We start from the raw sequence: 26,976 nt of genomic DNA on the forward strand, positions 1-26,976 counted from the left end.
GCCTCCAAAGTGCTGGGATTGCAGGCGTGAGCCACCACACCCAGCCACCTTGTCACAGCTTCTGACCCAGCAGATGTTAACTGTGGATGGTACATGCCCATATTTGAAAGCAGAAGTGAGTTACTGCTAAAGTCAGGGGTGCACAATGTGTAGACAATTCACTTGCATGTTGGAATACCAACAAAACCATAACATGGAGTTGTGAATCTCAGGTGATGGATGAAAGTTTGCTGGACAGTTACAATGTAAACGTCACGACCCATCAGTGCCCAACACTGATTCAGTCTCTGCAGTAGCTACAGGCATTGCAGCGGCCTCAGAGCAGAAGGCACAGGATACCAAGGCAGCATCCTGTGGCCTCAACATGGAGGATCTGAGGCCTACCTTTAACCATGCTGCGGTGCAGAAGAGGCAGGCCCGCAGAAAGCCATCCAAAGCACTGGTGGTGTTGTTCAGGCACACCTCTAATTGGGCTCCAGTTCCTGGAGGGTAGGTATGGGGAAGGCTTGTCCCCAGAACTAGGCTTTGCATGTCATCTGTGCCCAAGGTGTTTGGGGATCAAAAGTCTAAGCAGCGCTTATTGGTGTGCACAAATCAAGAAAAGAAAATGTAAAATGCAAACGTTGTGTTATCTTTTAGGATCATGATTAAAAATGAAGAAAAGGCTGGGCATGGTGGCTCACGCCTGTAATCCCAGCACTTTGGGAGGCTGAGGTGGGCGAATTACTTGAGGTCAGGAGTTCGAGACCAGACTGGTCAACATGGTGAAACTTTGTCTCTAAAAAATACAAAAATTGGCCAGGCACGGTGGCTCATGCCTGTAATCCCAGCATCTTTGGAGGCCAAGGTGGGTGGATCACCTGAGGTTGGGAGTTCGAGACCAGCCTGACCAACATGGAGAAACCCCATCTCTACCAAAAATACAAAATTAGCTGGGCATGGTGGCGCATGCCTCTAATCCCAGCTACTTGGGAGACTGAGGAGGGAAATCACTTGAACCTGGGAGGAAGAGGTTTCGGTGAGCTGAGATTGCTCCATTGCACTCCAGCTTGGGCAATAAGAGCGAAACTCCATCTCAAAAAAAAAAAAAAAAAAAAAATTAGCCGGGCGTGGTGGCGAGTACCTGTAATCCCAGCTACTCAGGAGGCTGAGGCAGGAGGATCGCTTGAACCTGGGAGGTGGAGGTTGCAGTGAGCCAAAATCGTTCCACTGCACTCAAGCTGGGTGATAGAGGAGATTCCATCTCAAAAAAATAAAAAATAAAATACAAAATTAAAATGAACAGTAGTCTCACATAAAAAGAGATTTACATAGATGTAAAGACTAAGTCTTGAAATAAACCAAGAATGCATGATTGGAGAGGGGAGGAACTTTTCTGACCCAACTGTACATTTGATTTTTGCTTCCTGGTTGATTTTACAATCTTATAAAAAGAATTGTTTTTACAAAAATATCCCCTAGCTTGATTCGTTTTCCCAAGGGCCTTTTTTAATCCTTTGATGTTTAAACCATTCTTTGAAGCACATACCTTGCATCGTGCTTGCAAATGTTCTTTTCAATTTTAAACAGTCTAACACTGATAGATCCTCCCTGTGCAACGGCTCTGCCTGTGATGACAGCAGCTCTCCAACATCGTTTCCATGAAAGCCCCCCTATTTCAGGAGATTGCAATTTCACTCTGTGCATATTTGCACCAGATGTTTACAACCTCTGACAATCAGATGGTTAATGAATTACTATCACATTGATGAGCCACACCGGATAGAGCAAGAAATGGTCATGAACAGCGCTTTGTTAGTTTTTTTTTCTTCCCTAAGGTATGCAATTTTGGAGCTAAGATATTAACTTTGCTCACATCTCTTTGTAGTGGAGCAGAAGTAGGGGAAGAAAGACAGGAAAGAATGGGGATGATTTAGAGAGAAAGTGTTTGCTCTTGCTTCCTTTCTTGCTGCATCTCATTCAGGCTTCTTGCTGCTTCGTATTTCTCTTGAATAGCACCCACCTTCCCCCTTCAATGGTAACTGCAATTATTATTTCCTACTCATCTCTTCCCCTCAACCCCAAGCATTGAGGGGGAAAGAAAGGAAAAGTGGAAGAGCCTGAAGAATAGAAGTGCTTTTCCAAGATGCATTTGGACCATGCAACAATGATGAGCTGGACCCAGGGCCTGGAAAAGGCAGGAGGGTTGCACTTTTACTCCCCACTCCATTATTATTATTATTAATTTAATTTAATTAATTTTTTTTCTTTGAGATGGAGTCTTGCTCTGTCACCCAGGCTGGAGTTCAGTGGCATGATCTTGGCTCACCACAACCTCTGCCTCCTGGGTTCAAGCAATTCTGCCTTAGCCTCCTGAGTAGCTGGGATTACAGGCGCCCGCCACCACAGCCGGCTAATTTTTGTATTTTTGGTAGAGACAGGATTTCACCATATTGGCCAGGCTGCTCTCAGACTCCTGACCTTGTGATCCACCCGCCTCAGCCTCCCAAAGTGCTGGGATTACAGGCATGAGCCACTGGGCCTATTTTGTTTTTTTGAGACACAGTCTTGCTCTGTCTCCCAGGCTGGAATGCAGTGGCACAATCTTGGCTCACTACAACCTTCACCTCCTGGGTTCAAGTGATTCTCCTGCCTCAGCCTCCAGAGTAGCTGGGATTACAGGCGCCCGCCACCACACCAGGCTTATTTTTGTATTTTTAGTAGAGACTGGGGTTTCACCATGTTGCCCAGGCTGGTCTCGAACTCCTGGCCTCAGTTGGTCCAGCCACCTCGGCCTCCAAAAGTGCTGGGATTACAGGCAGGAGCCACCCTGCCTGGCCCCCACCCCATTATTTAAATAGTGCATCTAGGGACCAGGGTGTCACTCTGTAGAGCAGCTACTCTAATCACAGCCCTTTAGTGAACACTGTCATACTACCCCAGCCTCCTGCCCCACCACCCACCACCCACCACCCGCCACCTACCCATCACTGCTGCCCAGCCCAGGCCTATAGCAATCATATTCCTTGCTGCTGTCGAGGCCAAAAGCTAGGTTAAATAACCATTTTCTTCCAGAAGCAGTTTTAAATCACAACAGAATTTCTTTACATTTACAGAGTCTGTGCTCTCCACGGTAATTATAACACTCTGCATTCATTAGGTGGGTCTGTTTGTACTGACATGAAAAGATGTCCAAGATATAAGTGGAAAACATTAAATTGCAAAACTTTCTTCATAATATAACATTTTATTTAAAAACATATTTACATATATACTAATACATGGAACTGTCTGTTAAAATGTAACTTTCTACTGCATGATTAAGGTCTGATATCAGATATTAAATGGAATGTGACACAGCCCACCTTGGAGGCATCTTCAAAGTAAATACTGAAAACTGGTTCTGCGACTGTTTATCTTACCCACCCCGTCACTTTTTTTTTTTTTTTTTGAGACAGAGTCTTGCTCTGTCACGCAGGCTGCAGTGCAGTGGTCTCCAAAGTAGCTGGGACTAAAGACACGAGCCACCACGCCCAGCTAATTTTTTTTGTATTTTTAGTAGAGATGGGGTTTCACCATGTTGGCCCCGGCTGGTCTCAAACTCCTGACCTCAGGTGATCTGCCCGCCTCAGCCTTCCAAAGTGCTGAGATTATGGGCATGAGCCACCAAGCCTGGCCTCCCTTCTCTTCTCCATCCCCCTTGACTTTGCCAATAAGCAAGAGGGAAAGAGGATAAAAGAGAAAGAAGACCAGACCACACCACCTTCAGGAAAGGAAACATCTTGTCTTTGAATCAAAGCTGAATTGATGAATGAAATCTCAAACCTCATTTCTGATTTGACACTGTATTTTGTGATTGCATGACAGTCTTCTGAGCAAGAAAATTGAGGGGACTGCCAAGTTTCCAGCCAGCAGGACAGGAAAAGTTCCTCACTGAATAAACTTTTTTTTTTTTTTTTTGAGATGAGAGTCTCATTCTGTTGCCCAGGCTGGAGTGCAGTGGTGAGATCTCGGCTCACTGCAACCTCCACCTCCTGGGTTCAAGCGATTCTCCTGCCTTAGCCTCCCGAGTAGCTCAGACTCCAGGCACGCGTCACCATGCCCAGCTAATTTGTATATTTTTAGTAGAGATGGGGTTTTACCATGTTGGCCAGGCTGGTCTCGAACTCCTGACCTCAGGTGATCCACCCACCTCGGCCTCCCAAAGTGCTGGGATTACAAGCATGAGCCGCTGGGCCCAGCCTCCACTGAATAAACTTTAAAAAGGCAGAAGGAAACAAAAATAAAGTGGAATTTCTATGACATTTTCCTGTTGGGCTTAATGGAGAGACTAGGTTGATAAACAGAGGAAGATGTCTGGAAACAGGATGTAGCAAACTCCAGATATCTCTTGTGGGCGGCGGGGGTGGTGGTGGTTGCAGATGGGTCTTACTCACTTTTTCTCCTATTTACATTATGTCTGAATTGTGTTAACAGAGCATGTTTATTTTTGTAATCAGAAAACCATAATGATAAACATGTACCCCTAAAATATTAGTGGAAAAAATCACTGCCCTTGATGTTTCAAAGACATTTGTAAAATATTAGAAAGAGGGCAAGCTGAAAAATGAAATAGGAACCATAATCACTGACATCTATAGAACATATTACATTTAACAAAACATTTTCATTTAAGAATCTTATTTGACGCCGGGCCTGGTGGCTCATGTCTGTAGCCCCAGCACTTTGGGAGGCTGAGGTGGGAGGATCACTTGAGCCCAGGAGCTTAAGAGCAGCCTGGGCAACATAGTGAGACCCTCTCTCTACAAAAAGTTAAAAAATTATCTGGGTGTGGTGGCATGCACTTGCAGTCCCAGCTACTTGGGAGACTGAGGTAGGAACGATTGCTTGAGCCCAGGAGGTGAAGTCTGCAGTGAGCCATGATCATGCCACTGCACTCCAGCCTGGGTGACAGAGCAAAACCCTGTTTCAAAAAAACAAAACAGAAAACACCGCATTTGATTGTTACAGCAACCCCGGAGTTATGCATTTGAGTTTTTCACATTGTACAGAGGTAGAAATAGTGTCATAATTATTGGTTACTTAACATGGCCAACCACACTGCCAGTGGAGAGAAGGCTCAAATTCAGGTCTTCTGGGTTTAAATAACGTATTCTTTCCATTTCACAATACAGAGTGCTGTTCTACAATGATATTTACTCGCCAGAAAATATCCTCCCAGCCCACTCTCAATGGATGCACAAGATTCCCTAGTGCACGTGATGTAATAAAGCCATACAATTACAGTCTGCAAAAACAATGTTCTTCTGAACTATATTCCACATTCCCCTATAAACCGTGGAATCTTTACATATTTAACATCATTTTCATCATCTTAAAACTGATACTCCTAAGCCAAGTATGGTGGCTCATGCCTGTAATCCCAGCACTTAGGGAGGTCAAGGCGGGTGGATCACCTGAGGTCAGGAGTTCAAGACCAGCCTGGCCAACATGGTGAAACCTTGTCTCTACTAAAAATACAAAAATTAGCCCGGCGTGGTGGCGTGCATCTGTAATCCCAACTACTCTGGAGGCTGAGGCATGAGAATCACTTGAACCTGGGAGGCGAAGGTTGCAGTGAGCTGAGATCATGCCACTGCACTCCAGCCAGGGCAATAGAGCAAGACTTCAACTAAAAAAACCAAAAACAAACAAACAAAAAACCTGATAATCCTACTGAGTTCTATACCTGTCAATGACCCTATAATTTTCCTGTTATCACAATATCGAACTTTAGTTATCTTTGTTCTCTTCTTCCATTTTATTCTATATCTGCTCATTTTACAGTTGTGTGTGTCTGTGTGTGTGTGTGTGTGTGTGTGTGTGTGTTGTTTTTGAGACAGTTTTTCACTATGACGCTCAGGCTAGCATGCAGTGGCTTGATCTCGGCTGTGGTGGTGAAGGAGGCGCTGCAGTCCATAGACCTGAACTTCTCCCACCAGAGCCTGCCTACTGCACACTACGCCCTGCCTCCAGGTGTACTCACCTTGCTTCTGGTCACCTGTGAAGCTGGACACTCACCCCAGAAATGCAGCCAGTCACAACAGCCCAGTCACACCACCATTAACATCTCATGCTACTGAACCTGAATAGGTGGAGTCCAGTTTGTACGTAGACCCTTATCTGCAGAAGAGCCTGGGAAATAGAGCATTAGCCTTCCAGCCTCTGCAGCACAGGAAGACATGTTAGGAGAGCACTGAGACACTCGTTGCCAATTAACCACATCCACCTCATTGACGCAGTTTCATTTTCAAATTTTTATTTATTTATTTTTTTGAGACAGGTTCTCGCTCTGTCGCCTAGGCTGGAGTGTAGTGGAGCTATCTCAAATCACTGCAGCCTTGACCTCCTGAGCTCAAGTGACCCTCCCACCTCAGCCTCCTGAGTACTGGGACTATAGGCGCACGCCACCATACCCGCTTAATTGTTGTATTTTTTGTAGAGATGGGGTTTTGCCATGTTGCCCAGGCTGGTTTCCAACTCCTGATCTCATGCAATCCTCCTGCCTTGGCCTCCTGAAGTGCTGGGATTACAGGTGTGAGCAATCATGCCCAGCCTGCAGTCTTTTTGATTCTTTCTGAGAGGAACTCCTCAATCTGTTTATAATCCATTTCCATCCTGCCCCACAGAGGTTTCTAGTCTTTGTTCCCGTAGTAAACTACATATTGTATTACAGTGGCCTATTCATATCAATCTCCAGCCCCCTCCTTGCAGGAAGAGAACATCCTTGAGGGCAGATACTATATCTTATCTTTTTATCACCATTAGTTAACATACTGCTTGACAAAATACTAATTGCCCAGTAAAAGTTGAATGAAGAAATGAATTTTCTGCAGAAGACTGGAAGATCTACAAGGATGCCTTGGAGGCATGTGAAATCAGGGGTTGTGCTGCAGTGGAAAACAGGCTTGAAGGTGGTTGAGGCACCAGGATCCAGGGTTAGGATCCAGGTATTCAGAGAGAGGACACTGGGGAGGATGTGTGGCCTCAGGGCCACTGCTTACAGACCCCAGCTGACTGTAAGGGCAGTGCGTCTGACTCTGGGCAGCTTTAGGCCCCTGGGAAAGTTTCTGAGGGACTTAGGAGGAAGCATGGCACCTTGGTCTCTAGCTGTGGCCAGTGAGGTGGTCAAACAAGCTTGGGATTCACCCTGGAGTATGGGGAGCACAAAGGTGTCCCAGCCTGGGGCAGGATAGGGATAGGAGGGATAGGCTGCAGCAGTGCAGTGGAGAGTGTGGCAGTGGCCATGCCAAGGAGGGCAGCAGAGGGAGCTGGAGGCCCCAGCACCTCGGGGAGGGGAGCAGCTGTCCATTCAGGGGGAGCCCTGATATCTCCAGCTTTAGCTGCAGGGTGCGGGGAACTCCCCCACCCCAGAATGTCTGCTTGTTACCATTCTGCCAGGATGGTGAATTGAATGCCACTTTAGCTGATGTGACTCTTTTCCAAAGCACTTTTTCAGTCCCAGTCTTGTACTCCAAATCCTTCAAAGACCCCTGTTTGAATAAACAGAGTAATTTGTGCACAAAAGGCCCACCACTATCAGGTCCCCAGATATACTTTTTTTTTTTTTTTTTAAGACAGAGTCTCACTCTTTCACCCAGATTGGGGCTTACGGCAATCTCTGCCTCCAGGGTTCAATTAATTCTCATGCCTCAGCCTCCTGAGTAGCTGGATTACAGGTATGCGCCAGCACACCTGTCTAATTTTTGTATTTTTTAAGTAGAGACTGAGTTTCATCATGTTGGCCAGGCTGGTCTCAAACTCCTGGGCTCAAGTCATCTGCCCACCTCAGCCTCCCAAGATGCTAGGATGACAGGCATAAGCCACCGTCCTTTGCCCTGTAATATACTTTTCACCCTTTTCCTCCGGCCACTCACTTCCAAGAATCCTCCAATTCCACAAAGCTTCCTGGTCACCAGTGCTCCCGTTCCTGCTTCCTGCACTTGCTCCGTGGGACACCCTGCCTGAATTACCCTCCGCGCCAGCCATAGGATGCAGGGAAGAAAGGCTATTGTTCTCAGCTCCACACCATTGCTGGGCTCATGAGGATCCAGAGCAGCAAAGGGAGGTTGTGCTGGCAGGCACACATACACACACACGTGTGCACTCACATATACACAGACACGTGCAGACACTAGTGTGTCCAAAGCAAAGAGGGCCACACTCTCCACTTTCTTTTTTTTTTTTTTTTTTTTTTTGAGACAGAGTCTCGCTGTCGCCCAGGCTGGAGTGCAGTGGCGCAATCTGTAATCTCGGCTCACTGCAGACTCCGCCCCCCAGGGTTCATGCCATTCTCCTGCCTCAGCCTCCCGAGTAGCTGGGACTACAGGCGCCCGCCACCTCGCCCGGCTAATTTTTTGTATTTTTAGTAGAGATGGGGTTTCACTGTGTTAGCCAGGATGGTCTCGATCTCCTGACCTCGTGATCCACCCGCCTCGGCCTCCCAAAGTGCTGGGATTACAGGCGTGAGCCACTGCGCCCAGCCTTGACATTCATTTTAACCAGATTTCAATTACATAAAACTAGAGGGGACCATGTAATTCATTTTCCAGTATTCTAGGCCCCACGTCACACTAGGAATGACCGTTAAGTTCAATCATCCATAATTTATTCAACCATTACATAATATATTCATCTATTACAAATTTATTCAACCCATGAATTAAGAACTTTTTATGGGCCGGGCAAGGTGGCTCATGCCTATAATCCCAGCACTTTGGGAGGCCGAGGTGAGAGGATCACCTGAGGTCGGGAGTTCGAGACCAGCCTGATCAACATGGAGAAACCCCGTCTGTACTAAAAATACAAAATTAGCAGGGCATGGTGGCACATGCCTGTAATCTCAGCTACTTGGGAGGCTGAGGCAGGAGAATCGTTTGAACCTGGGAGGTGGAGGTTGTGGTGAGCCAAGATTGCACCATTGCACTCCAGCCTGGGCAATAAGAGTGAAACTCCATCTCAAAAAAAAAAAAAAATAGGTACTGATTTCTAGAGTCTCACATTGAATATATTATAATACCTTGGCTCTAATTGGTAGACAAGTTTGAGACAAGTAGTGGCTCTCAAACTTCACTGTGCATTAGAGTCACCAGGAGGTCATCCTAAAATATAGATGACCAGGCCAGGCATGATGGCTCATGCTTGTAATCACAGCATTTTGGGAAGCCATGGTGGGATGACGGCTTGAGGCCAAGAGTTCAAGACCAGAAAGGTAACATAGTGAGATCCTCGTCTTTATTTTTTTTTAATTAATTTTTTTTTTTGAGATGGAGTCTCCCTCTGTCACCAGGCTGGAGTGCAACCTCCACCTCCCGGGTTCAAGTGATTCTCCTGCCTCAGCCTCCTGAGTAGCTGGAACTACATGTGCGCCACCACACCCAGCTAATATTTTTGTATTTTTAGTAGACACGGGTTTTCACCATGTTGGCCAGGATGGTCTCGATCTCTTGACTTCATGATACACCTTCCTCAGCCTCCCAAAGTGCTGGGATTATAGGCGTGAGCCACCTCACCTGGCCTAGATCCCCATCTTTATAAATAGATAGATAGATAAAGGAAAGGCTGGACGCAGTGGCTCACACCTGTAATTCCAGCACTTTGGGAGGTTGAGGCAGGAGGACCACTTCACAACCAGCCAGGAGAACATAGTGTGTCCGGAATTGGTGGATTCTTGGGCTCACTGACTTCAAGAATGAAGCCGCGGACCCTCCCGGTGAGTGTTACAGCTCTTAAGGTGGCACGTCTGCAGTTTGTTCCTTCTGATATTCAGATGTGTTTGGAGTTTCTTCCTTCTGGTGGGTTCGTGGTCTCGCTGGCTCAGGAGTGAAGCTGGGGACCTTCATGGTGAGTGTTACAGCTCTTAAGGCGGCACGTCTAGAATTGTCCATTCCTCCCGGCGGGTTCGTGGTCTCGCTGGCTTCAGTCGCACTCCTCAGCCCTTGGGTGGTCGATGGGATTGGGCGCCGTGGAGCAGGGGGCGCACAGGAGCCCACGGAGGGGGAGGGGAGGCTCAGGCATGGCAGGCTGCAGGTCCCGAGCCCTGCCCTGCGGGAAGGCAGCTAAGGCCCGGCGAGAAATTGAGCACAGCAGCTGCTGGCGCAGGGGCTAAGCCCCTCACTGTCCGGGGCCGGCAGGCCACTCCGAGTGCGGGGTCCGCCGAGCCCACGCCCACCCGGAACTCGCGCTGGCCCACAAGCACCGCGCGCAGCCCCGGTTCCCGCCCTCGCCTCTCCCTCCACACCTCCCCGCAAGCTGAGAGAGCCGGCTCTGGCCTTGGCCAGCCCAGAAAGGAGCTCCCACAGTGCAGCGGCCGGCTGAAGGGCTCCTCAAGTGCAGCCAAAGTGGGAGCCCAGGCAGAGGAGGTGCTGAGAGTGAGCGAGGGCTGTGAGGACTGCCAGCACGCTGTCACCTCTCAATAGGAAAACCCTATCTCTACAAAAAAATTAAAAAAAAAATCCATGCATGGTGGAACACACCTGAAGTCCTAGCTACTTTGGAGGCTGAGGCAGGAGGATTGCTTGAAGCTAGGAGTTCGAGGCTGCAGTGAGCTATGATTGCGACACTGCACTCTAGCTTGGGGTACAGAGCAAGATACTGCCTCCAAAAACAACAATAACAACAACAACGAAAGATTTCTGTGGGTTCTGGATCTACCACTGCAGATCCACTGCCTTGTGTTCCATCCAAGTAAACCTCTCCAGCTGGAACAAGCATGGTGCCTCTGCCACGACACTGAGCGAATGAAATTCCAAAGTACCACAGAGAGTTTTTGAAATTGAACTCCCGGCTTAACAGAGTAACTTGACAGAGCGGGGAGGGATGAGTCAGCCATTTAAAATCAGGTAAAGGGGATTACTGGGGCTGGATGTGCACTGGTACAGCATACCAGAATTATTACACAGAATGTCAGGGGCCCGGGGCTCTGGGCCTCATCTGAAGCAGCCTCAAAGCCACTCACCTCCTCTGACACCCGTAGGTCTGGCTCTGGAGAACCTATTGGGAAGAGGACTTTCCTGCTCCAGGTAGGTTGGAGGCAGTGCTGGAGAGGCTTGAGGCTGGAAACCCAGATAGGGCCATCGGTCCTAGACCTAATTTGTTTCCACCACACACTGACTCTAGTTAAAGCATTCCTTCCTTCCTTCTTTCCTTCCTTCTTTCTTTCCTTCCTGCCTGCCTTCCTTCCTCCCTCCCTTGCTTCTTTTTTCTTTTTTCTTTCTTTTCTTTCTTTCCTTTCTTTCTTTTCTTCTTTCTTTCTTCTCTTTTTCTTCCTCTCTCTTTTCTTTTTCTTTCCTCCCTCCCTCCCTTCTTTTTCTTTCCTTCCTTCCTTCCTCCCTTTTCTTTCTTTCTTTCCTTCCTTCCTTCCTCCCTCCCTTCTTTTTTTCCTTATTTCTCTCTCTCTTTCTTTTCCTCCCCTTCTTTCCTTTGCTTTCTTTTCCTTTCCTTTCTTCCCCTCCCTCCCTTCCCTCCCTCCCTTCTTTCCTTTCTTTCTTTCTTTCTTTCTTTCTTTCTTTCCTTTCTTTTTCCTTCCTTCCTTTTTTCTCTCTCCTTCCTTCCTCTTTCTTTCTCTCTTCTTTCTTTCCTTCTCTCTCTTTTCTTTCCCCTCCCTCCCTCCCTCTCTCCCTTCCTTCCTTTCCTTTCCTTTCTTTCTTTTCTTTCTCTCTCCTTCTCTCTCTCTCTCTCTCTCTCTCTCTCTCTCTTTCTTTCCACTCTGCTGCCCAGGCTACACTGCAGTGTGCCAACATAACTCACTGCAGCCTTGAACTCCTGGCCTCAAATGATCCTCCTGCCTCAGCTTCTCCAGTAGCTGGGATTATAGGCTCCAGCTAAAGTGTTTCTTTTACCAATCCAGATTGTTTCAGGATTTGAGAATTTGAGCCATTTAATTTTTTTTTTTTTTTTTTTTTGAGACAGAGTCTCGCTCTGTCGCCCAGGCTGGAGTGCAATGATGCAATCTCGGCTCACTGCAACCTCTGCCTCCTGGGTTCAAGGGATTCTCCCTGCCTCAGCCTCCTGAGTAGCTGGAATTACAGGCGCCTGTCACCACGCCTGGCTACTTTTTGTGTTTTTAGTAGAGACAGGGTTTTGCCATGTTGGCCAGGCTGGTCTCAAACTCCTGACCTCAGGTGATCCACCTGCCTCGGCCTTCCAAAGTGTTGGGATTATAGGCATGAGCCACCACGCCCAGCCATTCTCAAAGTTTTTTAAAGGGGAGAGAGAGAGAGAGACAGAAAAAAAAAACTTTTGGTACTTTTTTTTTTTCGTCTTTTTATAGAGATAGGATCTCACTCTCTCTCCCAGGCTGGAGTTCAACAGTGCAATCATAGCTCACTGCAGCCTCCAACTCCTGGGCTCACAATTCTCCCACCTTGGCCTTCCAGGTAGCTGGTACTACAGGCATGCACCACCATGCTTGGCTAAATTTTTAACTTTCTGTAGAGATGTGGTCTCACTACATTGCCTAGGTAGGTCTTGAACTTCTGGGCTCAAGTGATCCTCCCACCTCTGCCTCCCATGTAGCTGCGATTATAGGTGTAAGCCACCACATCCGGTTAACTTTCAGTACCTTATGTTCCTGATAAAGCCATGCCTGCCTCAGAGGGAAGGCAGGATGGACTTTTACCCACTAGAGAATCCTGGTTCAAATGCTGAAATTCCCCCAAATAGCAGCAATCTTACTACCTGCACCTTTGGCTTCCCCCAGCAACCTAGAAGGCCAGCACTCTAAGCCTCACCGAAGAACTTGACTCTGAACTTCACTCTCAAAGATTCGGCTGACATAACTGGCATTTATATTTATAGTTATATTTTATTTATTTATTTTAGATGGAGTTTCACTCTTATTGCCCAGGCTGGAGTGCAATGGTGCAATCTCAGCTCACTACAAGCTCCGCCTCCTGGGTTCAAGTAATTCTCCTGCCTCAGCGTCACGAGTAGCTGGGATTACAGGTGTCTGCCACAATGCCCAGCTGATTTTTTATATTTTTAGTAGGGACGAGGTTTCACCATATTGGCCAGGCTAGTCTTGAATTCCCAACCTCAGGTGATCCACCCGCCTTGGCCTCTCAAAGTGCTGGGATTATAGGCGTGAGCCACTGTGACCAGCTCTATTTTATTTTTTGAGACAGTGTGTCACTCTGTTGCCCAGACTGGAGTGAAGGGACACAATCATGGCTCACTGCAGCCTCAAACTCCTGGGTTCAAGTGATCCTTCAGCCTCATAGCTGGAACCACAGGTGTGTGCCACTACACCCAGCTACTTTTTAACTTTCGTATAGATGGAGTCTCACTATGTTACCCAGGCTGGTCTCAAACTCCTGGGCTCAAGTGATCCTCCCACCTCAGCCTCCCAAAGTCTGCAATTACAGGCATGAGCCACCACACCCAGCTAGAACTGGCATTTATAAAGCATCACCAGGAAGCACCTCTTCATATCACTGGACTCTCCAATTCCTGCCTCCAGTCAAGCTGGACTGCCAGAAAGTGAGTGGCTTAGGTGGCTTTATTCCACTCTGCTGCTGATTTGTCTTTAACAGAGTTGAGTGTTAATATCACCAGCTCTGCCAGCCTCCACCTTGTTCTGCCAACCTTCATGGACTTCACCAACAAGCTCCCTCATTCTTCAGCTCTGGGACCTGGGAAGGAGGGAGATATTTGACTGGGGACTTGGGCTCTGAGCAGTGGGTCATGGCAAACATGGGTGCTTGCTTTCTGCAGGGAACCTGGGCCTTTTGTGGCATTCTGAGGCTGGGTGACACTAGGGCTTCTAGAAGTGGTGATCTCAGCCTGGACTTAAGCTTTTGCAAAGTGGGCTCTCTCAGCAGGGCAGTGCTGACATACCTTCCAGCAGTGTCTGGGAACCAGAACAGGAGAACGAAAATGCAGAGAAGGGCCAGGCATGGTGGCTCACACCTGTAATCCCAGCACTTTGGGAGGCTGAGGTGGGTGGATCATTTGAGGTCAGGAGTTTGAGACCAGCTTGGCCAACATGGTGAGACCCTGTCTCTACTAAAAGTACAAAAATTAGCCGGGCGTGGTGGTGCACGCCTGTAATCCCAGCTACTTGGGAGGCTGAGGTGGGAGGATCCCTTGAACCCGGAAGGCAGAGGTTACAGTGAGCCAAGATCGTGCTACTGCACTCCAGCCTGGGCAACAGCAAGACTCCATCTCAAAAGAAAAAAAAAAAAGGCAGTGGATACTTTGGTGATGGTTGCTGATGGACTGGTTCAGGGCAACCCTGGAATATTTTGAATGGGGCTCTATTTGGGCAGGTGAGGACTTGGATATGTATTCCCAATGTGTCATGAAATTTTATGAATTACAAAAAAATTTTCATGAGTTTTGACTCAAGACACCAAAGGCTCTGGCATCTAGAATTATACAGTACTAGTTTTTCATCAATTATTAATATAAAGGGAATCACTGCATCTAGATAAACTAGGTAGATTTAAATGCAGCTGTAAGGCTTTATCTGGTTGGTGGAATCAGTGTTATTAATCCTCTGGATCATATTTTTTAAAAACATCCATATCCTTATTAAGTATTGAATAGTTAAAGGAATTGATATACATAAAACGGTACCCACATATCCTGATGTCATCTCTGTTATGAAAGCTTCCCCCTTCTCTAGTACTGCCATAAACGCTTTGCGGGCACTGAATATTTAATGTCTTGAATTACAGTTATTGGAATAGCTATCTTATTCTGACCTCTAGATTGTCCTTCTTTTACTCACCTTTATAATTCTGTAATATTTAGCTAGTGCTTCCTGCAAGGAAGGTCTTTACTAACTGCATGTGGAATCAAATTTAAGTGAATTGAGTGCAGGCCTGAGAGTCAGAGCTGGAGTTTCTGGTTGTAGTCCTGGCCCAGTCACTGGAAAGTTGTATCACCTGGGTAGTCATTTCTTTGAGCCTTGGTCTTCTCCTATCCCCCTTATCTCTCCCGCCTCCTCCAATGTCATCATTTGCTATCCTGTCCTGGACTTTGTTACCCTCTGCCTTCATTATGGTAACTGGACTATACTACGCTATACATTCCCATGTGGCAGCGTGGCAGCATGTACTGTTTTTTTTTTTTTTCTTTTGAGACAGAGTTTCGCTCTTGTTGCCCAGGGTGCAGTGCAATGGCGCCATCTCAGCTCACCACAACCTCCGCCTCCTGGGTTCAAGTGATTCGCCTGCCTCCGCCTCCCGAGTAGCTGAGATTACAGGCATGTGCCACCACGCCCTGCTAATTTTGTATTTTTAGTAGAGATGGGGTTTCTCCATGTTGGTCAGGCTGGTCTCGAACTCCTGACCTCAGGTGATCTGCCCACTTCGGCCTCCCAAAGTGCTGGGATTACAGGCGTGAGCCACCATGCCCGGCCGTACTGTTTTCTGATACAGTATTTTATTTAATATTCATAACTTATGACCGGGTGCCGTGGCTCACACCTGTCATCCCAGCACTATGGGAGGCTGAAGCAGGAGAATCGCTTGAGGACAGGAGTTCAAGACCAGCCTGAGCCACATAGTGAGACCTTATCTCTACGAACAATTTAAAAATTAGCTGGGCATAGTGGTATTTGTCTGTAGTCTTAGCTGCTCTCAAGGCTGAGGAAGGATTGCTTGAGCCTGGGAGTCTGAGGCAGCAGCGAGCTAAGATTGTGCCATTGCCCTTCAGCCTGAACAACAGAGCAAGACTCTATCTCAAAAAAAAAAAAAAAAAAAAGAAAAAGAAAAGAAAGACTGACTCATAACCTATGAGATGGATATGGATATGATAAGCTCTACTTCTCTACTTTTCAGCTGATAAAACGGGCTGGAGAGTGAGTGTTGTGTCTAAGGCACTAGTAAGTGGCCGAATATGGATCTGAACCTAGATCAGTGTGATGTCCTATGTACTCTGGTTATTACTGAAAAATGACTTTCGATTAGAATTATTTTGAGAAAGCCCCACTCTAATTTATTATACTCAAGCTAGTATACCCCTCTGAACTAGTGTAGCATCAAAACTAGTATGCATTCTCTGCCGCGCGGTGGCTCACGCTGTAATCCCAGCACTTTGGGAGGCCGAGGCGGGTGGATCGACCAGCCTGGTCAGCATGGTGAGAGCCTGTCTCTAACTGAAAATATAATAATTAGCTGGGTGTGGTGGCGGGCACCTATAATCCCAGCTACTCGGGAGGCAGAGGCAGGAGAATCATTTGAATCCAGAAGGCAGAGGTTGCAGTGAGCCGAGATCACGCCACTGCGCTCCAGCCTGGGCAACAGAGCGAGACTTGGTCTCTAAATAAATAAACAAATAAATAAATAAATAAATAACTAAATAAAATAAAAAAAGAAAAATAAATAAATAAATTAAAAAAACACAACATAAAGTAGTATACATTCTAAACTAGAAGTATACTCTCCCAATGCATGAAAACAGAAACAACACCTATAATTATCAGTAATTGTTGTTGTGGATCCAAGTTATGTATGTAAGAAGCAAAAAGCCCACAGCAACAGTTGTTGTTATCGTTGTCACAAACTTAATTACTGGCTAGAAATGTCTAGTGTTGCAGCCAAACAGCAGTAGGAGGAGCCTTTCCCATGGCTGAGTGGAAGGAGGGAAACCTAGACTATTTCTGGGTCTGCCTTGAGCTTTCTCTGCCGCCTTGGGCAAGTGACTTTGGCCCTTGGTCAGTGTCCTGGAGTAAGATGGGGCTAACACCACTGCACTGATTTGCTGGGACAGGTGGTGGAAAGTGGTGGTCCAGGGCTGGGAGAGGAGAGGAAGGGCAATGTTTCCTAGGAGAAACTGCACTATGCTGGGGCAGCTGTGGTGCTGCAAAGCGCAGGGAGTGTGGCAAGCGGACGAACCTCGTGTCTTGTTTCCTTGTTTTAAGATTGGAGGTGGAGTGGGATGGATGGTCGATCGCCAGCTCTTCTAGCTCTAAGTGCTCAAGTTCTGCGCCAACCCAGGGGAGCTTGATTGCTTTCACGTCCCTTGGAAACAACTGGCAAAAAAGAATTTCACATAGTCGGGAACGGGCTTGGGACAGGGACCACTCTTTGCTGACATTTGTCATTCTTTAAACATAATGACATACGTTTATTAAGGACTCATAGTCCATAACTAAGACAAAATGAGCTTCAGTTACGTTCCCTAACTCGGTCCACGTTCCTTTAGAACGTCTCAAGCCCTCATGCCACTCATCGAGGAGTCGCAGCCTTCCCCTGGGTTCAGGCGTTTGCGTTAAGCGCGGGCACATCATGGGGATCCCCGCGGGAGATTTCTCCGCGGCGTCGGAATAGACTGTTCACGGATTCGCGTTAGGATTGCTTATGCTGCAGAACTTCAAAGAAATAAACGTATCCGAATTGCGATGTTTAAGTTCTAATCTATTTAAGAGGGTGGGTCAGCAGAGGGTCAACAGGAAACTTCAAGGTAAATAGTGGCCTCTGGAAAAGGCCCCGTCGCTCACGGCTTCCCCACTGTCTCCTCAGAGCAGACTACTGATTCTTGCGTTTCAGGCAGAACTGCCGCTGCCTGCCCTGCAGCAGAGCTAGGGAGCGGGCAGGGCAGAAACCCAGCCGAGCAAGCTGCAGGCTCGAGTCCCCGCGGGCGGAGAGGCTCGGGCTGGAGCCTCTGGGGCGGTGAGGAGGAGACTCGCCGCGCTGAGCACAAACTGCTTTCCCCGGGAGCGCTTGCACTCGAAACCCTCCAGTCCGAGGAATGGGATTAAAAGTGACAAAGGAAGGGGAAGGGGGGCTCCGTGGAGACCTCTGGAGGCGTGGAAGGGGCGTCCCCGAGGAGGGGCGAGCGCAGCCCTGCAGGGTGCTGGACGGGCGGGGCGAAGGGGGCTGGGGGGCGCCCGGGCCAGGGCTGGTGGGGGCAGACGACCGCCTGCCCGGGCTGGCACTGGGGTGAGGGGTCCCGCGCCCCTGGAGGGAGGGAGGGAGGCCGGCCCCGGAGGGCGGTGGCAGGGGCGCGGGCTGCGGTCCTGCGCTCCGCCCCGCGCGGGTAGCCGGCCGCGCCTCCCCCTGCCGCATGTGCGCGGTGTTGTGTGCCCGGCCCTGCTCCTCCCCCTCCTCTCCCCTCCCTTCGCGCCGTCCCCTCCCCCAGCGGCCCCGAGCGAGCGCCAGCGCCACACAGCCCCGGGCAGCCGCCGGCGAGCGCGGCGAGACGCCGAACAGGTGGCCGGAGGCTGCGGGCGCCGCGGCGGGGAGAGGCGAGGTGAGCCCCGGGCGAAGCAAGGCAAGGCGAGGGCGGCCGGGCCGGGCATGCGAGCTGAGCAGCCCCCCGGCGTCGCCGCCGCCCGCCCGCGCCCCTAGCCGCCCGCGCGCCCGAGTCCCCCGCGGCTCCTCTGCGCCCAGCGTCCCCGGTCCCGGCCTCGGCTGCTCCGGCTGCGCTCGGCAAGGGGCGCGGGCCCGCCTGCGGCGGCGGCGGCATGAAAGTGACCGTGTGCTTCGGACGGACCCGGGTGGTCGTGCCGTGCGGGGACGGCCACATGAAAGTTTTCAGCCTCATCCAGCAGGCGGTGACCCGCTACCGGAAGGCCATCGCCAAGGTGAGGGGCCGGGGGTGCGGGCGGGGAGGGGGCGGCGGCGGGGACGGCGCCGGGATCAATATGGCGCTTCCTGGAAGGGGGAGGAGAGGCGCAGGGAGGCGGGGAAAGGGAAAGTGCGGCCGGGCCGGCCTCGCGGGCGCCCCCCGCCCCGGGCTGCGGGCGCCAAAGTTCTTCGCGCGGGCCGGGGCGCAGGCTCGGGGGCACCCAGCCGGGTCCCGCGGCCCCTGCCCTCACCCTCCGCCCGGGAGCTCCGGCCTCGGTAGCGCGGGGCGAGCCGGGCAGCGGCGCACAGGCCGGCCCTGGGCACCTCCCCGGAGTCTGCAGACCCAGCCAAGCCCCGAGCCGGCGCGCAGGGGGCGCGGGCCGGGAAATCCAGCCCCAGGCCTCTCCCGGCTCCCAGGCCCCGCGGGCACAGGCCGGGGACTGGGAACTTTTGGTGTGAGGAGAGTTTCGTGACTGCCCTCCCGACGGAGGCGGGCTGCGAGCCTTCTGTCTCCTCTCCCTTCCCCGGGCGGGGGCGGGGGCGGGACAGCGGCGGGGGGTCTTTTCCTCCTTGTCCCCCGCTGGCAGGGGCCGACAGGGGCAGCCCGGCGCGTCCGGGGGCTGCGGGGTTTGGGGAGTCGCCGGCTTGGAGTCGGGGAGGCGTTCCCGGGAGGGCTACCGCTGGCACTCGGCACTCGCTTGCGAGCATTTACTAAGCTGATCCCACTTGCTGGGCTCTGGAAAACACAACCTTGGAAGAGTCGCGGAATGAAAAGTTTTCCTGCGAGGACCTCAGCTCCTACCTATCCCGGGCTGGTTCCATGTGGCTGGGCTGCGGAGCCGGCCTGACTTGGGAGTTGAGTGGATTTCCCTTTTTCCTGGTGGAGTGATAACATTGTCTCCACTTCACAGCATTCCTCTACTATGTGTCAGAAGTGAAAAGGCATTTTGTTAAATTGTTTTACCGACTGCGTCTGTGTTTGACAACAGCCCACGCTGAAGTTTCTCCCAAGCACCCGGGGATATATTTCCTTTGTAGTAGAGTCCTCTTTGGTGGGGAGCGCATTCGCTTGGGTGCAGTATTTCCCATTTGTCCCCGACAGTGGCCTGGCCCCTGTGGGCTTGGGGGCTGCAAATGACGTTGGAAAGTGGCTTGGTCAGCCCTATTGAGCGTACACGGGGTACTCCGGTGGCATCTTCAGTGCTCTCAGAAATTAAGAAGTAAAAGCTTTTTAGACTTTTGTTTTGCTTTTAGTATATATTGGAAAAAATAGCATAAATTTGGCCTTTTAAAGATAATTTTGGGGGACGTTTAGAGACACGACACAAGGATAGAAGACGTTGGCTTTAGTAGCTCTGTTATGTTCCTTACAGTTGAACTCTTTTATTAAAAATCAAATAAAATTAGTGGGAATTGGGCACCTGTTTATCTTGCAAAGCTGACAAAGGGAAAGAAAACCATCTAAATGGACATTTAGCATTTTTAAGTGTTGTTTATGTGTGACAGTTTATGCTTTAAATGTTCCAAAAGAGTACTCAAATTGTTCAGGCACTCTGGAAACCAACAAAATAAATTGTGCAAGGAAAGAGAAATAAAGTAATACGCACTCTGCAGTACTTCTAGGCTCCTGAATAGGGAGAGGATGATCCACATTTTCTTTCACTTTACTAATTTTATGTGATTAAAATTGTTTTACCTACTGTGTCCCATGTTTCATCGTGCACAAAATAGACATAGGCTGAACTGCCTGTTTGGCAGTAGTTCAAATGTAGTTGTTTGAGGCATTCGTTTTACAGAAATTCTGAAGCTTTGACTGTGTCCACGGCACTGTTCTGGGTGCTGGACGTCTAAGGGACCCACTGGCTGTGAGAGGCTGAGCAAGAGGCTGCGCGATCCTCCAGGTGAAGGAGCTGATGGTGACATGGGGAGAAGAGGTGGCCTCTGGGGTGCTGGGTGGCTAGAGTGCAGGGCCTTGGTCACGGACCTGGTCCTTGTTATTAACGATTAGCAGTGGTTGTTTCACAGGGCATAGAAAAGGGAGTGCAGTTTTCTTAAGGGTGTCTGGGAAGGTGTCGCAAAGACAAAAGGGGCCTATGAGCTGAAGGAAGGGAGGGTGATAGTGACATGGGAGTTGGAGATGAGAGGGAGGGTCAGAGATGGGTCAGGGGTTGCAACACTTACATGTTCTTTAAGTACAACTTTGAGTTCTGTAGGTGAATTTTAACGGGGGCTTTGCAGTATACCAAGTTCAGTCATTGGATCCCAAGATTGTTGACCCTCAAATGTTGCCAGAGCTGGAGCGTCTTCTAGGTCTCCTTTTTCTCGTTTTTCTTCTGAAATTGCTAGACAATGAGTAAGATTAATTTTTAGTCTTCCTTACTACTTTTCCCATTCTATATTAAGTGATGAGGAAGTGTTAATATGTACTTAACACTTTTAACTTTTATTCTCTGTTCCTTACCCGTATTGCCTAATAGAACAAGAGAAATTCTGTGTGAAGAATTGGGTGGCTGGATAGTTGTGGAGTGGTGTTTAGGTTGCTAGGTGACATGTGGCGTGATGAACTCCCATCTGGTGGGGAAAAATGTGGGCAGATCATGTTTATGGCTTTGTATAATAACCAACTAAGCCAAAAATAAAAAAATAAAAAGGAAAAGAGAAAGGTCCCAACTCTCAAATGACCAAGGCTTTCTCTGCAGTAAACATTTTCTGGTGTGGTGGGGTTAATTTTCTGCCATTGCATCTGAGCTGTTTTCTCTTCAGGTTACACAAATCAATTTTTCTGGATAGTGAAGTGTCATGATTTAATACTAGACATGTCCTCAGTGAGTAGATATTTGAAGGCTTACGCTTAGTCATGTGTGGCATTTCTTTTTTCCTCTCACGAAAGATGTTTTTGTGGTTGTGATCACTGATGGGTGGGAATAGCTGTTCATCCTCATCCACCCATCTGCATTAGGAGCCTCGCTGAGGACAGTGCGGTGCTAGACATTGGGAACCGCGTTACATGGACCGTTCTCATGAGGGCGCAGGATGGGAGGATGGACTGTGTCTGCATCTGTTCTTCTGCGCTTGAGACCTGACACCCGTGATTCCAGGTGGACACGGTGCTGAGCTGCAGCGCTAAGTGTGGGGTTGGTTGAAGGGCTACTGTATATAAAAAGTCATGCTCTATGAAAAAAATGTAAGACTGAATTTGTGCAATTTTCAAAAAAAGTATAATCTAGGAGACAGGAAGAATATGTAACAGTATAAATAACAGTAGGTGGTAGCATTAATTGGCACCAGTGTGATACAGTCAGTAATTGCTTCTGGATTTTGGAGGTGGGTGCTATCATTATGGGGTGTGTGTGGGAGTCTCATTTAGTCACTAGGATTTGAACTGGGCTTGGTTGGTGGGAAGGCTGACCTTGATATAGGGCAGTGCTTGCTAACTGGGTAAGGCACCTGCCTGCAGGGGCAGATGGGCTCTGGGTCTGAGGTCTGCAGTTGGGGTCTAGGTGTGTGAATCTGCAGAATGTCTGCTACAATTCTGAGAAGTGAAAGGGAGGGCATTCCAGGAAGGCAGTATGGACAAAGGCGATTCAGGCATTCAGCCCAGGGGGTCAGGATCAAACTGAGAAGGACGGAATGTCAGGGCAAGACCCTGAGACTTCGTGCAGTAGGAAGGACTGTGGTGTTTAGCTAAGAGTCAGGGTAACAAGTAGGAGGATGACCGGAGCAACCTTAGGTGAGGTTTGGATGGATAATTCCTTAGCATTTCATTCTAAATAAACGTTGTTGAGTGACGAAAAGGGGAAGGAGAGAGTGAAGGGCAAAAGTGAGGGCGAGGAGGTGCTGGAGCCCCTTTGCTCACTGTTTCCACCTCCCTCATAGCCCTCCTCTCAGCCTGTAGGGGAGCTTTGGATTGGGTTTGGTGACTTAGGTTTACAAGCCATTTAACCTTGGGTACACCAACCCTACAGAGCCCCATTATCTCAAGTGGAATATTCCCCGGCAGGGTTAATGTAAGTATTGAACAGGATGATGAGAGGGAAACTCTAAAGTCCTGGGCCCGGCCCATACTAGCTGTTCCATAAAGATGAATGGAATCACCAATATGTTTTATCCACCAAGCAGTTTTACACCCAGGGAACTTTCCCAAGTGTCCCACTATTGCTGCTTGGATTTTTCCCCTTTACTTAAAAATGCAGCATGTAATTTCACTGAAGGATAGGTAAGAATGTTAGGTTGAATGACGTGCAGCACCACAATCAGGAGAACAAAATTGTGTGTTGCATGTGTGTATGGGCTGGGGAAGCAAAAGCTGCGGGTGTTGGCTTGATTACAGGTTGATTATTGGGGCCTCTGGCTTCTGTCCCCAAGCACATCACTTTAGAGTGATTTAATAGCAACCAGTTGTTATTACTGGTTGAGCATCCTTTATCCAAAATACTTGGGACCACAGAAGTATTTTGGATTTTTCTGGACTTTGGGATATTTTTGTATATATAATGAGATAGGTTGAAGATGGAACCCAAGTCTAATGTATTGTTAGAATTTATGTTTCCTACGTACCTTGTACACATAGCCTGAAGGTAATTTTATACAGTATTTTTGTGGTTGAAAAGAAGTCTGTGTTAAGTACTTACGTGTGGAATTTTCCAGGTGTGGTGTCTTGTGGGTGCTCAGTAAGTTTCAGATTTTGGAGTATTTTGGATTTTGGATTTTTCAATTAGGGATGCTTGACCTGTGTTTTTTAAAAAGTTGAGTTCGTGGACAGAAACTTCTGAAAATGTGTTTTTTTGGTGGCGGGAGACTGTTGATTAGTAACATAATGACAGTCATGGTTTTTATGAAAAATCTTGTGGTTGATATGGAATTTTTCTGTGAATAAATGTGTGACTGCATGTTATTCATTTACAAGTGTATTGAAACTTTTAGGAAAATAGTTGTACTGTTGCAGAGATTGAAAGAAAATAGAGGCACGCATAAAAATAGTGAAATGAAAGCAGCTTTATTTTTTTTTTTTAACATTTTCTGCCTTCCCTCTCAAAAAGGAAAAAGAAACTAAACATTTTTGAAAGGCTGATCTTTCTAGAATTCAAGTCACATTGTCCTCTGGTGCTGAAGGGCCTTTGTCCCGCGTTCTCCAAGTCCTGCCTTCTGAGCACAGCCTGTCCCTGTAGGGACCCCTCTTGCCTTCCAGCCACTCTCTCTGCAGCTGCTCCACCCCCTGGGACTCACATACACTTTGCTGCTTCTGTTCTGGCATTTTCTGTTTCTTCTGCCCTGGAATGTTTGCTCCTTCCTTGCACTCATTCGTGAGTCTTAGCCCAGACAGCCATCTCCAGGAGGCTGGCTCTCCATTCCAAGCTGCTAGAGGATCTTTCTCCTTGCCTGCTGCCTCTACTGGGGACGTCCTGGGTGTAGCTCCTGTACCGACTCAGATGCTTGGGCTGTGCTGTGTGGTTTTCAAGTGTATCTGTGCACCCTTCCTCCCTCCGGGTGAAATGTTTGAAGTGGTGGCTGAGCTTCAGTCTTAGTTAATAGCCCGTTTCTGTCACATTGCAGTCAGAATGTTGAGTAAATAGAAAGTTGAGAATCAACATGTTACACTGGTCTCACACAAAAATACACTTCTGCTGAGAGGACTATCATCAGCACTTGTGAATTTAAAGGACTTTAAGGTTTGGTGTGTTTGACATACTGGCACAAACAGCTTGTAATGGAAACTAAGATTTAATGAGGTTTGGAGTACCTAGAAGTTACTCTTTCGTATCAGCTGTCTTGAGGGAGTTCAGTTTGTTTTTCAGATCAAGCAGAGAACCCTCCTGGGATTCGCATTGGGTAAGGTTCAAGGCAGGTGGCCAGGGCTGTGTGAGAATCTGGCCCTGGAACACACCTATGCTTGGTCTGGCGCCTCTGATTCCGTCAGTTGAGATGCTTGGCTGAGTGCCAGGACTAAGTAGGAATGTTTAGGATCTGAGATTCTCAGAGAGAATCTGGCGGATGTGAAGCGCTTCTTGGCTTATGGTAGACATGGATGAATTGGTTGTGGAGGGAATATTTAAAGTCCCACTTGGATGCAAACCCACAGACGGATCCTCCATCTGTCCTGGGAGGTTCTACCTTCCCCACAGAGTTGGGTGCAAGTTGGTGATGTTGAGCTCCCCATAGATGATTAGAGCCCTCTATTTTTTTTCAAGGATGGAAATAAACATGTAAGATTGGGCCAGAAGATGCTTTCTATAGGTAATTTTCCAGCAGGGGGAGATGACATGCTAAGCCCACACAGCATGCTTTCATCCTGCTTGGCTACTCACTCAGCATTCCTGGCTGGGACCAAGGTCAATGGCAGTAGAGCTGGACATCAGTAAATGCATACAGTTTTACCTGTTTTGGGTACCTTTTCTGTACAAAAGCAAATCTTTATCAAAACAAATGCCGAGTTCAGTGAATAAAGTAGAAAGGTGACTGATTTTTTTCGTCTTTTAGTCATTATTTACAAGTTTTTTCTTTCTTTCTTTTTTTTTTTTTTTGAGACAGGGTCTTTGTCACCCAGGCTGGAGTGAAGTGGCGTGATCTCTGCTCACTGCAGCCTCAACCTCCCAAGCTCAAGTGATCCTCCTGCCTCAGCCCCCCAAGTAGCTGGGACTACAGTTGTGTGCCACCACACCTGGCTAATTTTTGTAGTTTTTGTAGAGACAGCATCTTGCCATGTTGGCTAGGCTGATCTCAAACACCTGAGCTCAAGCAATCCACCTGCCTTGGTCCCCCAGAGTGCTGGGATTACAGGCATGAGCCACCATGCCTGGCCTAAATTTTAGCAAATAAGTAAAAATAACTTTGTTTTAACTTACTTAGTAAATAAGTAAAAATTTTAGTAAATAAATAAAAGTAAATTCAGTAAATAAAGTTAAAATAACTTTCGTGTATAGGTCTGTGCCTTCTTGCATCTGGCCTGCTATCTTTACATGGTTTTTGCCATTTAAATATTACTTTTGTGTATTCCTTTTTTCTCCATCAACTCATATTGGTCCTTGCAAATAAAATTTCAAGCTCCACATCCAAGTGACTTTAAATATCAATTATTTATTTTTTTCACCTAAACAGAGTATATTTTGTATATGCCCTCTGTACTCTATTCTGTATATATTTTATATATACTCTTTATATGTATACACACAAACACACAAGAGAAATGAAAATGTGTACACACAAACTGTACATCAGTGTTCATGGCAGCAAGCCCACATATTGTATAATTCTGTTCCTATAAAATGACCAGAGTGGGTAGCTCTATAGAGACAGTAGAGTGGTGTTTCGCTACGACTGGGAGTTTGGGGTAATGGTGACCGTGAATGGCTATGAGGTTTCTTTTTGGGATGATGAAAATATTCTAAGATCATGGTGATGGTTGCACAGTTCTATTCAAGTGTATACTTTCAATGGATGGAGTTTATGGTTATGTGATTATATGTCAATAAAGATGTTAGAAAAATAGACTGCGTAAGCCACTATGAACAATGCTCCATTTTTAGGTATTTTATAGTTCTGAGCATTTCATAAAATGACATATATATGTGTATCAGAGATGCTCAAAACACTTCAAATGAAAACTGGCTGTCTTCAGGAGTTTTCCATATAGTGTGGAATCCCTGCTTTCTCAGGCCTGACCAGTGTGTCCTGTTTATTGTCTGGTAAGCTCCTGGCTGCTGAGCCTCCAGGTCCCCTGGTCTCTGTGTGCTACCCCCTACCTCCTCTAAGGGCTTCACCAATTGTTCTTTAGCCAGAGACTCCTTTTACCCAGCTCGCCAGCTACCTTTGTGCAGTGGAGGTTGAGAATGCCCCAAGGATGCACGTAATGGACCAGCCTTTCCAGCATTTGGCTTTGGCTCCCAGAAATTTTGAGCTTTGGCAAATCTTACAAGCTCTGTGAGCCTCTGTTTCCCCGTGTTCTCATATTCAGAGGTGCTGGGCTGGACTCCCACTGCCAGTTCCCTGAGCTGTGCAGGGACTCCTGCTCTGCATGGTTGGTTTTGGTGCTCATGGGACCATAAGTGATGTGCAGTGGCTTTTCAGATGGGTATACAGGGTCCAGGACCTCTTACTCCTCCCACCCATGCTGTGAGAATATTTTGCCTCCCCCCAACTTTGAAATGACAGGGCTTGCTCTCCAGGTCAAATGGATGCTGTTGAGAGTTAGGGTAAATTTTGTCTAGGGTTGGCTGGGTGAGAAGGCTCATGCCTGTAATCCCAGTGCTTTGGGAAGCTGAGGTGGGAGGATTGCTTGAGGCCAAGAGTTCAAGACCCAGCCTGGGCAACATAGTGAGACCCCATCTCTTTTTAAAAAAATTAGCCAGGCATAGGCCAGGCATGGTGGCTCACGCCTGTAATCCCAGTACTTTGGGAGGCCAAGGTGGGCGGATCATGAGGTCAGGAGTTCGAGCCTGGCCAAAGT

The 26,976-nt window shown here is 48.1% G+C and overlaps 1 protein-coding gene across 20 annotated transcripts in view; it reads left to right on the forward strand.

Annotated features, from left to right (window-relative positions):
* Positions 1-18,120: 18,120 nt before the first annotated feature.
* The window catches only part of PARD3 (par-3 family cell polarity regulator), a 716,537-nt gene continuing 707,681 nt past the window's right edge, over positions 18,121-26,976 (forward strand). For 11 of the 20 annotated variants that reach the window (XM_032143646.2, XM_032143679.2, XM_058436552.1 and 8 more), the window contains exon 1: positions 18,122-18,550. In XM_032143646.2, coding sequence (XP_031999537.1) covers positions 18,431-18,550 — 120 coding nt within the window. In that variant the 5' untranslated portion in view covers positions 18,122-18,430. Of the gene's footprint in view, positions 18,551-26,976 lie in introns of all 20 variants that reach the window. The other 9 variants (XM_032143706.2, XM_058436553.1, XM_032143743.2 and 6 more) reach the window with 2 other exon arrangements.

This window comes from Hylobates moloch, unplaced genomic scaffold (genome assembly GCF_009828535.3).
Source record: "Hylobates moloch isolate HMO894 unplaced genomic scaffold, HMol_V3 SCAFFOLD_3, whole genome shotgun sequence".
NCBI classification, from domain to species: Eukaryota; Metazoa; Chordata; class Mammalia; order Primates; family Hylobatidae; genus Hylobates; species Hylobates moloch.